General features: G+C 37.5%; 1 protein-coding gene across 1 annotated transcript in view; it reads left to right on the top strand.

Moving 5' to 3' along the window:
• Positions 1–11,944, top strand: part of CENPE (centromere protein E) — a 43,197-nt gene extending 31,253 nt beyond the window's left edge. Inside the window, exons 35-44 of the mRNA XM_068403913.1 lie at positions 1,225–1,437; positions 2,514–2,723; positions 3,245–3,454; positions 4,941–5,162; positions 5,764–5,967; positions 7,899–8,011; positions 8,535–8,632; positions 9,199–9,361; positions 9,816–10,078; positions 10,980–11,944. Of these exons, the coding sequence (XP_068260014.1) occupies positions 1,225–1,437; positions 2,514–2,723; positions 3,245–3,454; positions 4,941–5,162; positions 5,764–5,967; positions 7,899–8,011; positions 8,535–8,632; positions 9,199–9,361; positions 9,816–10,078; positions 10,980–11,077 (1,794 nt within the window). The 3' untranslated portion in view covers positions 11,078–11,944. The remainder of the gene's footprint in view (positions 1–1,224; positions 1,438–2,513; positions 2,724–3,244; positions 3,455–4,940; positions 5,163–5,763; positions 5,968–7,898; positions 8,012–8,534; positions 8,633–9,198; positions 9,362–9,815; positions 10,079–10,979) is intronic.
• The last annotated feature ends 1,629 nt before the right edge of the window (positions 11,945–13,573 follow it).

The raw sequence follows: 13,573 nt of genomic DNA, 5'->3' as shown, positions 1-13,573 counted from the left end.
CAACCTGGTCTAGTGGAAAGGTGTCCCTGCCTGTGGCAGGGGTGTTGGAACTAGATGATCTTTAAGGTCTCTTCCAACCCAAACCATTCTATGATTCACTTCATAGTTTTGTTTTTGCAAAATCTCCTCCAAATCCTCCCTTCCATTACTCCCCATCAAAAATAAATTGGTTTCCAATAAATTACTTTCATTAAATAGCTTCTCTCCTCCAAACAGGAAGCTCTTGTAGTTCCTCAGAGCTTTTGTTAATTAACTATCCCAAGTATACTTACTCACAGATATGACAAGTACTACTAACCTACTAAAAGCCTAAATAAACCAAGATTTATGAATATGTATGAAACACTTTAAAGGGTACCATTGTACTGCAGTCTGTACATCTGTGCAGCAGATTTGGGCATCATTCTATACGTGCTAGAAAAGCCCTGAGTGCTTCTTCAGTTAACACCAGAAGTGGTAAAGGACCGAACTGCAAAAATCTGTTATGTGTAGCTTTCTCCATTCATACTGTGTTTCTATCCTATGTCAGCAGTGGGGAGCTACTAATGAGTGAAGTAAATAACATCAATTGATCCCTTTTAATGGCACTCTGCCCTTCTGACTTTTGTAATGGGTAAGATCTTGTCTGCCTCTGTTTCTTGTGCAATTTTCTTAAGTATCTTGTATGTGCTCCTGTTGGATAGTTCCAATACTCTTACTGTGGGGTGAAAAGTTAAACTTGTGAATCCTGCTTCTTTCAACTAAGAACCAAAAATAGAGGCAGTACACCTAGGAAGTCTTATGCTTGCTTTAAAAGGTATGACCTAGCTTCATATGGGATACTTAATTTTCAGTTTAGTGGGAGTGCTTTGAAGCCTATTGCATTTGTCAGCCTGCTCACTGCTTGATCACATCTCCGTTTTTATGGCAGGGTGCTAGAAACAATTTCATGATCCCTTTCTTTCAACAAAGGACCAAACAGATCAACTTGGGAGCCTGTCCTGAGGGCAGCCCAGCTGGCAAACTTGTGAACAGGCAACAATTTGTGCCTTGCTTAGTGTTTTTGTCATATTTCTGTGGCAAGTCAAAACTGAAGGTCTTAGTCCTATAAACTTTTCTGTTGTAGAACCAATACATACTGTAGGGGTTAGTCCTGGAGTCTGATGGTTTATTTTAAGCTTTTGTTTATAGCTAATCACTCTTTTCCTTATTGTGACTAAATGAATTTCTTTCACTTGCATTTAGGAGCTTCTTGAGAAATTCCCAAATGTGGGGAAGAGGTATGAATGTCTTTCTACAGTGTCTCTTAATCTAAAGAATGAACTGAACAGTCAGAAAGCACAGATAGCTGTGATACTGCCTCAGCTTTCATTGGAACAGAGTAAACAAGTCAAAAGACTTCAAACTGAAAACGAGAAAATAAACAGTCATCTCCAGAGTTTATTGAACAAACTGAAGGTACCAGCTTAAAATGATGAATAAGTGGATGCTTCATATTGCTTTGGTTTGGGGTTTTTTAATAAGCTCTCAATATTAACAGCTAGGATTCTGTAGACTCTAGCTTTGATTTTTGTGAATGCATATCTTGTGGAAAATAAATTGATAATAAATGTTTTACAATCCTGGAACACTGGAACTATTTAGTTAAGTTAATCCACCTTAGTTTTTGACTGTAGTTCACCTTCTTTGCACAGGATTTTCTCATTAATATTAACCCATTTTAACTGGGAAAATAAATTTTCTTTCTGTACTCCATAAATCAAACTATGGACCCCTAAGTATTTTATTGTGGGGGAAAGAGACATGCAAGATGCCTTGGAGATACATGTTTACTCTGCAAAACTACCCAAGTAGTTTGATAACTGCTATAGCCTTGCAGACCTTCCCCAGTTTGTAGTTCAGTGGAGAAACAGATTCCAATTATTGGAAAAAAGTTAAGGGGAATTGGGAAAGAATTCGTGTTAACATATGCAGAAGTATAGTTAAACGATAAAGTCTTTTTCTGTTTCTTTATTTACCATGAAATGTTAAGTGGTTTTTTGTTTGGGTGGCAGGGTCTTTAGGTTTTGATCTTTTCTGGTAGGTGCCTTTCAACTTTTATGGTTAAAGATGTTTAAGATTTAAGTAGTTATCTCAACCAGAATAAAGCTTTAAATCAGCATGGTGATGATATTCTTGTAGATTATGTAGCACCTTTCACAAGTCTAAGAGAAAACAAATGCAACAAAGAATACTTTGCTTTGCTTTTTCAAAGTCTAGATTCATGGAAGGCTGTCTAGAGCCTTTTAGACTTTTTGTCCTTCTTAGGAGTCTACAAAAAAATAGCATAATTAGAAATGCTGACTCAGCTAAAAGTATTATATGCCATTGCTATACAGCATGTGTGAACTTAATTTTCTTAGTCATATTTTAGTTGTCCTGGACACCTATGTACTAGGAGAGTAAACAGACTGAATTATAAAATACGGAATTTTAGCCGGATGAAGGGTACTATTTTAAAGCATAGTCACTGATATATCCTGTGCTTCTACAAGTTTCTGTTCAGTCGTGTTTGCTCGAAGAAAAGAGAATATCATGCTACTGTCAACAAGTATGAAATGGAATTGCTTGAGGAAAAGAGAAAACAAGATCAGCTACGAGCTCAGATTCAGTGTTTCAGGAAGATTTATTTGAACCAGAATGAAATATCTTCTCAAGAGTTAAACATCAGTGAAGTACTGCAGAGTTTGCACTTGGATGCAGAGGTAGCATTTGAAACAATTTTCAGAAAGACTTGCATATTTCAAGGCATGGGGTAACGTGGTAGTGCTAATCTAATGGCATTGCTTTTATCTTAACAGATAAAAAGACTTCACTTAAAGGAGAGGGGATAGAATTTGTAATTTTTTATGCTATTCTATAAGATCCTGTTTTATGAAGTGGCTCAAAATGAAATTATTAAGTTATAACAGTGGGAATGTTATTTACTCGTTTGCCCTGTAAAATACATACTACCCGATACCAAGATGACTTTTAAAACAATGAGATAAACTTTTACTAACATAAACATTTTTTTCCCTTTCCCCTTCCCACCTGCCCCAGGAATGTAAATTGTCTTCTCATTTTCCCAGTAGAGTGTAACTTAAGTATAGCAAAATTTCTTTAAGTCATAATTAGATGCTAAAACGGACTTCCTGCAAATATTGATATCTAAGATGACAAAATGTATATTTAGACATGTAGTTGTCAAAGCAATATTTAAACTTGAACCCCTTCTTTTATAAAGAGCATTCTCAAAGATGTATCAGAAATGGAAAGTGAACTTCTCAGCATAGAGGCAGAGTTACAGCAGGAAGAAAGTGCTAGAAAAGAAACAGCACAGTTCTGGGAAGCTTGTTCAGGAACTCGCTATGATGCAGAAAAACTTAAAGAAGAGCTAAAGAAAGATAATGAAAGGCTTTTGCAAGTCATTAACTTCTGGACTCCTAAAGTAAAGGTAAAGTTAAATCTTCTTTAATCAGAAATGTATTTTGTGTGAGTACCCTGTAAATGCCTCTAATCTGGTTGAAAAAAAAAAAAAACCCACAAAAAAAAGGCTATTTAAAGATTATTCATTATTATCAGCACTCACCATATTCATACTTAACTGTAAGATGTAGGAATAGTTAGAAGACTTTTAAAGACTTCCCTCATGCATCAAACTTGGAAACTTGCTTTGTAAAAGACTTTCTAAGTGATAAAAGGGAGGGGGGTGGGATGTTTTCGCTTTTATTAGACTAAAACTATAGGTTCAAAATTGTTATGTAGCTTTGCTTGCAGAACTTGGCAGCCTGATGCAATCACTTTCTCCAGGCTTTATGCCCACAAGATTGTCTGCTCTCTTAAAGCCAACTTTATCAAAACTACTTTAGCCATTTTTAAAGCTCTGTTGTAATTTATATTCTCACACCTTTTGTCATTTCAGAAAGTCAAGTTATTCTAGAGGCAGTTCAGTCTTCCTTTCTCTTTTCTTTCCTTCTTCTTACCTCTTGTCCCCTTTGGGGAAAAAAGGCCAAGTGTTTTACAGGCTTAAGTGCGCCATGAACAGGATTTAATGAGATTTCATCTCTGTGATTAAATGTATTGAACACTTCTCCAAAGACAGGTTATGGGAGAGAATCCATTACCTTCTGATTAGTTGTTAGGAACAGTCTTCCTAACAAGTGCATCCTGGAAGTTCCTGATCTGTTCATACTATTATTCCTTCTACTAGTATTGATCTGAAATATGAAGAGCTCATCATCCTCCTTCCCCCAATGTTGTGACTCAGTTCTGTTCTGTTAAGTTTAGCCTATTTTAAAAAAATAAGTTTCTTCTGTAGAGTCAATAGCCAGTCTCAACTTCTTCAGGATTTCCCAATCTTGGCAGGCTTTTTGGAAGAATTCCCTCACAGACATATTATGTGGATCAAAGCTTTTACCAACCAAACAAAAAAATCTAGTATAACTTTGGCATTTCTTGACAAGCGTGATGTTTTTCTTTATCTGGCATGTTAAGCATGTGGGTTTCTAGAATAGTCCAATGTGTATGTTTTCTCTCAAATGGTTTCACTTACTTTAGTCAGTGAATACATTCTAGCTAAAACTTCTGTGAATACTCATGTTTCTTCCTGTTACTGACATTCAAGAAGTCTTTCCAATATAGTTCCTTTATTTCTGTAATATTAGTGTGTGTTTGAGTTAATGCAGAAATACTGGTAAAAAATTGCAGTGCATTATCTTCTCTTGTGCCTCTTCCTGCCTCCCCCTCTTCTGGAAATGAAACCAGACTTTTGATGTTAGTGATTCCATTTCTGATAACAAGCATCTTCAAATGGGACACTGAAACAAGAATGTGAAATTAATACAGGCCAAGCAAGATAATTCCTGTTTCTTCACTTACTTTATTTCTAGCTGATTCAAAAATTACTTAAAATTTATCTGTATGACACTACTTGTTTTCAGATACTTCTTCAGCTTTCTTCAGAGCTGGATGTCAGAACTGCCAATTATTGTAAAAATGCTGATGTTGAATCGAAACAGAGAAAAGAGAAAAGTGAAGAGCTGCTTCAGGAACTAAACACTCTTAAAGAACAGCTGGCCCCTGGTGGTTCTGCCAGCCTCGCATTAGAAGAAGAAAACTACAGGCTTCATAACAAATTAAAGGCTGCAGAACAAGATAAAAAGGTAACAACTTTTGTTTCTAAGGAAAACTTCTTCAATGCTTGTTTTCTGAGTGACAGTACTTCAAACAGAAAAGAAAATAAAGGTTGATGACAACTGTAAATATGTACCACGCATTATGTTGGCCTAGAATGCACTTCATTTTTGTAGCTTTTTTATTCCCTAAGTAAAAGTTTGAGCTCTTGTGTGTAATGTGGTTATTTTAATTGCCTGTTTTCTGTACACAAATAGATGTCAGTTTAGAAATCCCCATGAAGCGTTCCCATGTATGATACTCTTGATGCTTCCTTTGAGTATATGGAAGTTGAAGAATTCTGTCTTTAATCCTAGGAATTAAAGACTCATTTTCTCTCTGTCCTATTTTTTTATGTCACAGTGCCTTGTTCAAAGCACTTTTTTTCTTAGACTTGGGTGTTCCAGAATACTGAAAGGTGACACAGAACAGTGACACAAGACACCAAAAGTCACCATAGAGCACATAGTGTTGGATTTTTATGTTATTTAGGTTTTTTGTTTGTTTATTTTTATTAAGAGTATGACCATGTGCTGTCACTATTATATCTTTTGGCATAACTACTCATAACTGATTGATATATCTCAATAGGCTATGGAAGTAAAAATTGAAAAGTTGGAAAATGTAATAAATGAAGTAGGAAAAAATGTCAAAGAGAAAGATGACAGGATAAACAAGTTACAAGCACAGATAAGAATAAAAACAGCAACAAGTGAGCTCACCCAACTGCAAGCCAAACTGAATGAGACAGAGAAGTGCCTCAGAACTGCCTTAACAGAGAATCAGAGTCTCCAGGTATGAGCAAAATACTTTACTCTTCTCATTCTCCTCTGATCTCAGAACGAGAGCGAGCGTGCTTGAGAACATCCATAGATGAAACGTAGCTCTCTAAAGTCAATTGATTCTGTATGGCATCCCTGGAAACGTAATGGAACAACTTGTCCTTGGTGCTGTCTCTAGGCATATGAAGGATAGGAGGATCATTAGGGGCAGTCAACATGGCTTCACCAAGGGGAAGTCATGCTTAACCAACTTGATAGCCTTTTATGAGGACATAACCCAGTGGATAGATGATGGTAAAGCTGTGGATGTGGTCTATCTCTATTTCAGCAAAGCATTTGGCACAGTCTCCCACAGCATCCTCGCAGCTAAACTGAGGAAGTGTGGTCTGGATGATCGGGTAGTGAGATGGATTGTGAACTGGCTGAAGGAAAGAAGCCAGAGAGTGGTGGCCAATGGGACAGAGTCCAGCTGGAGGCCTGTATCTAGTGGAGTCCCTCAAGGGTCGGTACTGGGACCAGTACTAGTCAATATATTCATTAATGACTTGGATGAGGGAACAGAGTGCACTGTCAGCAAGTTCGCTGATGACACAAAACTGGGAGGAGTGGCTGACGCGCCGGAAGGCTGCGCAGCCATTCAGAGAGACCTGGACAGGCTGGAGAGTTGGGCGGGGAGAAATTTAATGAAATATAACAAGGGCAAGTGTAGACTCCTGCATCTGGGCAAGAACAACCCCACGTATGAGTACAACTTGGGGACAGACCTGTTGGTGAGCAGCAGAGGGGAAAGGGACCTGGGGGTCCTAGTGGACAGCAGGATGACCATGAGCCAGCAGTGTGCCCTTGTGGCCAAGAAGGCCAATGGCATCCTGGGGTGTATTAGAAGGGGTGTGGTTAGCAGGTCAAGAGAGGTTCTCCTCCCCCTCTACTCTGCCCTGGTGAGGCCGCATCTGGAATATTGTGTCCAGTTCTGGGCCCCTCAGTTCAAGAAGGACAGGGAGCTGCTAGAGAGAGTCCAGCGCAGAGCCACGAAGATGATTAAGGGAGTGGAACATCTCCCTTATGAGGAGAGGCTGAGGGAGCTGGGTCTCTTTAGCTTGGAGAAGGGGAGACTGAGGGGTGACCTCATTAATGTTTATAAATATGTAAAGGGCAAGTGTCATGAGGATGGAGCCAGGCTCTTCTCAGTGACATCCCTTGACAGGACAAGGGGCAACGGGTGCAAGCTGGAACACAGGAGGTTCCACATAAATATGAGGAAAAACTTCTTTACAGTGAGGGTGACTGAACACTGGAACAGGCTGCCCAGAGAGGTTGTGGAGTCTCCTTCTCTGGAGATATTCAAAAACCACCTGGACGCGTTCCTGTGTGATATGATTTAGGCAATCCTGCTCCAGCAAGGGGGATTGGACTAGATGATCTTTCGAGGTCCCTTCCAATCCCTAACATTCTGTGATTCTGTGATTCTTAGAGTAAAATACTCTACTCACCTGTTTAGCATGCAGCTTCACATTCTACCAATGCAGCCTTAAGAAACAAAATTTAGAACCCATGTTATGATATTAGAAGCTACATTTATCACTTGTACATGATGTGTTTCTGAAACATACTAAAAAAATTTTAAATTTGGAAACTGAAGCATGAGCTGTTTTTTCTATGTAATATATTTGCATAGTGCTTCAAAATTCCCAGACTTATATCTGCAAACAAGTCAGCAAAACTTTCTAAAATATGCTAGCGTGTCATACGTCAGAATGAGGATACCAACTAATACTATAGTGCTAGTTGGTAATGTGGGTGTTCTTATTCCAGAATATCTTCCTGCTCCCAGTCTTATCCTGCAAAATCTAGCAGATCATAGTAAAGATACAAAGCAAGCAACCCTTAAATTCATTGTTAAGTAACAAGCCTTTCTTCATCCTAAGTCTTTTATTTTCTTTTCAGGCAAAATTAGATAAAGGTGCTGACTTGTACAAAGAGGAAATTGATCATCTCAAAACACAGTTGGTAAAATATGATATGGAAAGAATGAAACAATCCAACTCTTTTGATATGAAGTAAGTTCAAATTTTACCTTGTTACAATTCTCAGCTACTTAGGTTTTAGCTCCTACTTTTCTGTTTTATTTTTTTTGACAGAATAAGTGAGTGTTCAGCTTTAGTTGTCCTAAGCTTTTATTGTAGCTAGATTCCAGAGAAGTAAAACCATATGCATCTCAGGTTGATTACAAAACTCCTTCCCTATACACCCACGAAAATTTCTCAACGAACCCATGTTCAGCCATAAATTAAATAACTGTTCTGACAAAAGAAGGTGAGGGGAAAGCAGTAATTTAAATCACTCTCTAGTTCACTGGTGAGAAGGGGTACACAGAGAATAACTCTAGTCCAACTTTGGTTTTCTGAACTTTACCTAAAATCTAACTGACAACAAGGTTTATGTAGTTTTACTTATATAACTTGAGCATGCTATGTGTTTGATAGCTCATTTGGAAATCAAACTAGCTCTCCTGCAACTGTAATAATTATTAAACTGAGGTTTTCTTTTTTTTTTTTTTTCCCCCCTTCCTGCCCCATATAGACTTGCTAATTATAAAGCTCTTGTAGAACACCAGGAACAACGGTTAAGAAAGCTAAAAGAAGAACTTAGAAGAGCACAGCAAGAGCAAGATGCTACTGGTAAATTTGAAATAAATATAAGGGACTCTCATGTTAACCATTCAGTTTTAAGGTTATATGGTTAAAGTCCAGATTGAAGTGCAGGCCTTAAGCTAAAAGTGTGTAAGGAAGACTGGGTGCTTTGAAAGGTGAGATGGAAAGTAAACTGTTAGCTTCACATACACTGTACTAGAATCACAGCAGTTCTTGTGTTTATTTCTCCAGCCATGTTTGCACATGTGGTAGGGTAAGCTGCAGTTGTAGTAGCTCATGTTACCATTTTTTCCTTCACTGACTTCACATATGAATAGCTAGTTCTAATCATAATTATGACATATCTGAAACTATAACTATTAACTCTAAATGGCCCAATTAAAAATCTCTTAAGGTCCTTAGTATCTCCCTGGCAGTGTGAATACTGGGAGGTGTGTTTGTGTATAAAAAAAACAAGAGCTGTTGTAATGGCACTTGTAACCTAGTGAGGTCTTGCATATAAGACCATAGGAAGGAATAGGCTAAAAAATGTATTGACTTGGTTTTAAGCACTGTCCAAATAATGCACACATCTGTATAAAACTGTTTTCTAGTGGTGCTGGAAAAAGAAGCTCCTCAGCAATCCCAAATACCCCTTACTTGTGGTGGTGGGAGTGGTATTGTGCAGAGCACACAAATACTTGTTCTAAAATCTGAACAAGCTAAGCTACAGAAAGAGAACTTACACCTGAAGAAACAAAATGATCTTCTACTAAGGTAACTATAAAGCTGATCAGCAACATGTCAAATTATTTGTTGCTATTTAACTATGCATGTAATTAGTGTTTCTTTCTAGGAGACCTATAGAAGTGGGTAATTATTTTTAGATTTTCTAAATTCTTTCACAACATAAACTTTTATTTAAAGCTTATATTTATTGCATATATATATATGCTTATGGCTTTTGAACTTTAAATTGCTTTCTTTCATAAGAATTTTGAATGCTTTAAAATATACTTAAATTGTATGCTGGAAGGAATTTTAGCTCAAGTTTTTTTTAAATTATGCCTCTGAAAGCAAGATACACAGATATGGTCTTGCATTGCAGTGTCTGTGGTATATCATCTGGAGATATGGGAACTGTCTGTCAGGAATTTTTCTTTGTTTAAAGGAACTACTTCAAATTTTTTCTTAATTAAATGCTGGGTTATTGTGTTTTTTTTCTTTTCAGTAACGAGCTTCAACTGAAAGAGGAACTTAGAAAATGGAAAGAAAGAGCACTAAAATGGAAAGAACGATCCTCAAGAGAAACCACTCGAGAGACAGTACCAAGCTCTCCAAGGAAGACAGTGTCATATTCCCTTAAAGAGCAAATGCCTTCACCCTCCAAGGAACCTATTTCTCAGGAAGCTGTGACTCAGGATGTATCAAAGCCGCTGCCACTGACTTGTCCAACAAATTTCTTTGATAATTCCAGCTTGGGTACACTAACAGGTATGTAACGCAGTGGTGTTGTCCTGTGAAGATTTGGAGAGGCAAAATATAAGGAGTGGTCTGTGAGTCAAGGGTAAATGCCCTGTACTTTCTATATTCAGACCTGAAACTTGCATGATAACACAATTTTCTTGAATGGTTAGTCAGCTGACTGTTGAAGGGCTGAGCAGCTGGAGCTGTGAAGCTTACATGTGCTTCATGGAACTTAAATACTTAAAGCAGTCCTTCACCTCCTGAAAATTAAATAAACATTTTTTTATTTTTTCTACAGTGGAAGTTTTGATGACTGACTTTAAAAAGTGAATTAGCAGATATCATTACTAGATAGCTGATGCTCTAAAATGTTTTGCTTTTTAACTTTACATTGGTTAAGCACAGACTTCTGGCAAAACTATTCAAAGTTAACTGCTGGTTAACTTTTTTCTAAACTTCGTTATTAAGATGGTAGACTTTAGTCTTTGATGTTGAATCTGCCAGTCTGCCTGGCTCCAGCTGCAGTAATAGTTGTTTTGATAACTTATGTTCCTCAGCCCTCCAGGATTTCTTGTATCTGGCCTGGTGACTTCTGGGAAAGTCTCCTAGTGATCTACACTAGCATATTAATGCTACTACCCTCACCATTACACTTGCTTCTAAAAACTTTCAGAAGGCCCTAGCAGACATGTTGAAGAGTTAATCAGTTTTCAAGGTGTTAATGGCAAACTTCCAGAAAGAATATGACTCGTTGCTGTTTCTTGTGATGGCCAACTTAGTAATAGTACAGACTTCCTCACAACACAAAGCTCCTCAGAGGCAAGCTTTAACAGTTGACATTTAAAATGCTAGTCAAGATTAAATTGCTGTATTCCTACTGCTTGTCTGACTGGGAAAGTGTTATTTAATGTTCTTATCTTCCGTATAGATACGCGACCTGCGGGAATAGAGCCCACAGAAGAACATCTTAAGCACTGGTTTGGAACTTCAGAGAAAGATAAAGTCCCAGATTGCACCACCCAATAAAGGTGCTCTGTTGTAAGCTGCCTTTGCAGTGGCTACAGCCAGAATCTGTACATACAAAAGGTCATTGCTTCAAGTCAAAAGCCATCAGCCTCTTCCACAAATCATGGGAGGAGCTCTGGTGGCATGCAAATCCCTTGCTGTCTTGGAGTTGGTATGTCCCACAATTGGAAAAGCTGGCATACAAGAACAAAAATGGAAAAGCACTCATGTTGCCCACAACCTGCTGATCTGATAATGTTCTGCTTTGGGGAAAAAAAAAATGGAAACAGGAATGGATCACAAACTAATCTACTGTGAAACTTCTCAATCTTAAACTTTTCATTCTGTCAGCCCTAAAACAGCCCTCTTCTGGGTCGTCAATATTTGTATCTTCAGAGTGCTGTTGAGTTGGAAAAAACTATACTTTTTGTTTCTCAGCATCTGGTTTTTATACCATGCTTTCTCTAAGTCCACAGAAGCTGCATTTTCACCACAATTTTAATCTCTCTATCTGGACAATGCAACTGAAGTTATTAACTTACTGTTTATAAGGCACACAATTAAAGGTTCCTCTTAAACTCCTTACAGTATATCTGCAGCTCAGCCAATTATGGCACCAAGAGTAACTTTGTATTTTGCATGATCTTTCAATATATTTCTAGTTCCTGTCTGAAGCTGAGTATTGGATTTTTTTTTTTAATGGTAAGCAAAGGACCTGACACTTTTCTGCTACTCCAATGAATGGAAAATAAACTGGACTATCAGGGCTGCAAGATGGACTATTTTACTACCCTGCTTATCTGCATTGAGAGACCTACTTTTTTGTATGTTTTGTCAAAACAAACCTTCTTATACAATAAACTTGAATGTCTTAAGTATTTAAAAATATTTTTGCTGGTCACTTCACTTGTGCTATGATCTAAGGATGTTGATTACAGTATTCAGTGTCCAAAGACTGTCTTTTATAGTAATCTCACCACTTCCATCATTATTATGCTTATCTGTGTCCTCTATAACTTTCTGCAATAATTACTTTGTGCAACAGCTCACTGTTATACAAGTCTGTGTCACTGGAGTTTTGTTTAATTCTTCTTTCTAACCGAGTCTCTGACAGGAAATGTTTGAAATCTGAAAGAGAGATCCTCTTCCCTTTCCACCCCACTGACAACTAAATAGGAATTTGGCACTCAAAACCTGAGATTAATGCTGTTAAGAACTAAATCATCATCATGAGATAAGTCATACCTAACAAAGATACCTGCATCAAAAGCATCATCCTTGTTTTATAGGAATAAAGTTCTAAATGATGGTAGGTCTCAGGTACTCCATTTTGGGTTACCCAAACTCATAAGCAAATGCTTATATTGACATGTTCCTGGGCATTCAGCAGTTGGGGGAATTGGAAGAGTCGCACAAGAATTATTTACCTGATGAGGGTACTTTGGAGATCTGTAATAAAGAACCAACTATCTGTTTACCTTGAATAGCTGAAAACTGCCAACTACTGTAACTACTAAGAAATTGCAAGTATTTATCTCTAAATCTCTGACCCGGATTGTATTTTGGGAAGCTTTTAAAGATATTGCTAGCCAAAAATACACAAGTTCTAAATACCATTACTGAGTTCAGCACTGCAATGTCTCCTTTCCTACCACAGCCATAGGTATGTAGGAACAATTTATTTCCTGACAGTGATAAGTGTAGAGTGCCAGTGTTTGTGTGGTAGGTTGTTTTAATTTTGTTTTTGTTTCGGGGTTGGTTGGAGTTTGTTTCTGTTTTGTTTTTTTCAGGGTTTTTTAATTTGGTTTTGGGGTGTTTTGGTTTGTGTTTTTGTTTGGGTTTGTTTGGTTTGGTGGGGTTTTTTTTGGTTTGTTTGGTTGTTTTGGTTGTTTTTTGCAATTTCCCACTATGGTTGAAAGATATTTCCTTTGGCAACCAGCTTTTTTTTTCCATTCCTTCCATTTTGATATTCTAATAAATGAATTAAACTGATTTTTTTCTTCTAGAAGGAAAAAATCAAAGTATATATAGATTACTTTTATATACAATTTCAAGGGATTTTGCGTTAATCATTGCTTGCTTGGAACATTTCTAGATTTGGAGACTTCTGGTGACTGAACTGAAAAACGGGGACCTATTGCAACAGGTCTGTGTCTGAATTCAGCAGGCAAAAGGTGTTAAGGACAGAAGGATAACTGCTTTTAGAAAACCTAGTCATTAAAGATTTTGTTTACTGGGGAGATGATTTACAAAGCCTTAGAAAGCTATCCTAGTTTAGCAGAAAGACAAGATAAACTTAATATTACTGAACTTTGCATATGTGTGTCCCAGTTTACCCACAGAAATGGCTTTTCTGAGGAAAACGTGCCCAACTGAAGCTCAGGTAGGATCCCAAATTCTTTAAGTATGCTATCAGGGTAGCTTTAGGTCTGGTGTGAGCTTATGACTAAATTAGTTTGTCCTAGAATTTTCCAGTCTGATTATACTAACTCTGCTTTCACAAGTGTAAGTTAAACC

Source organism: Nyctibius grandis, chromosome 6 (genome assembly GCF_013368605.1).
Source record: "Nyctibius grandis isolate bNycGra1 chromosome 6, bNycGra1.pri, whole genome shotgun sequence".
NCBI lineage: Eukaryota > Metazoa > Chordata > Aves > Nyctibiiformes > Nyctibiidae > Nyctibius > Nyctibius grandis.
The sequence above is the reverse complement of the archived record's forward strand: the minus strand, read 5'-3'. Positions and strand labels throughout refer to the sequence as shown.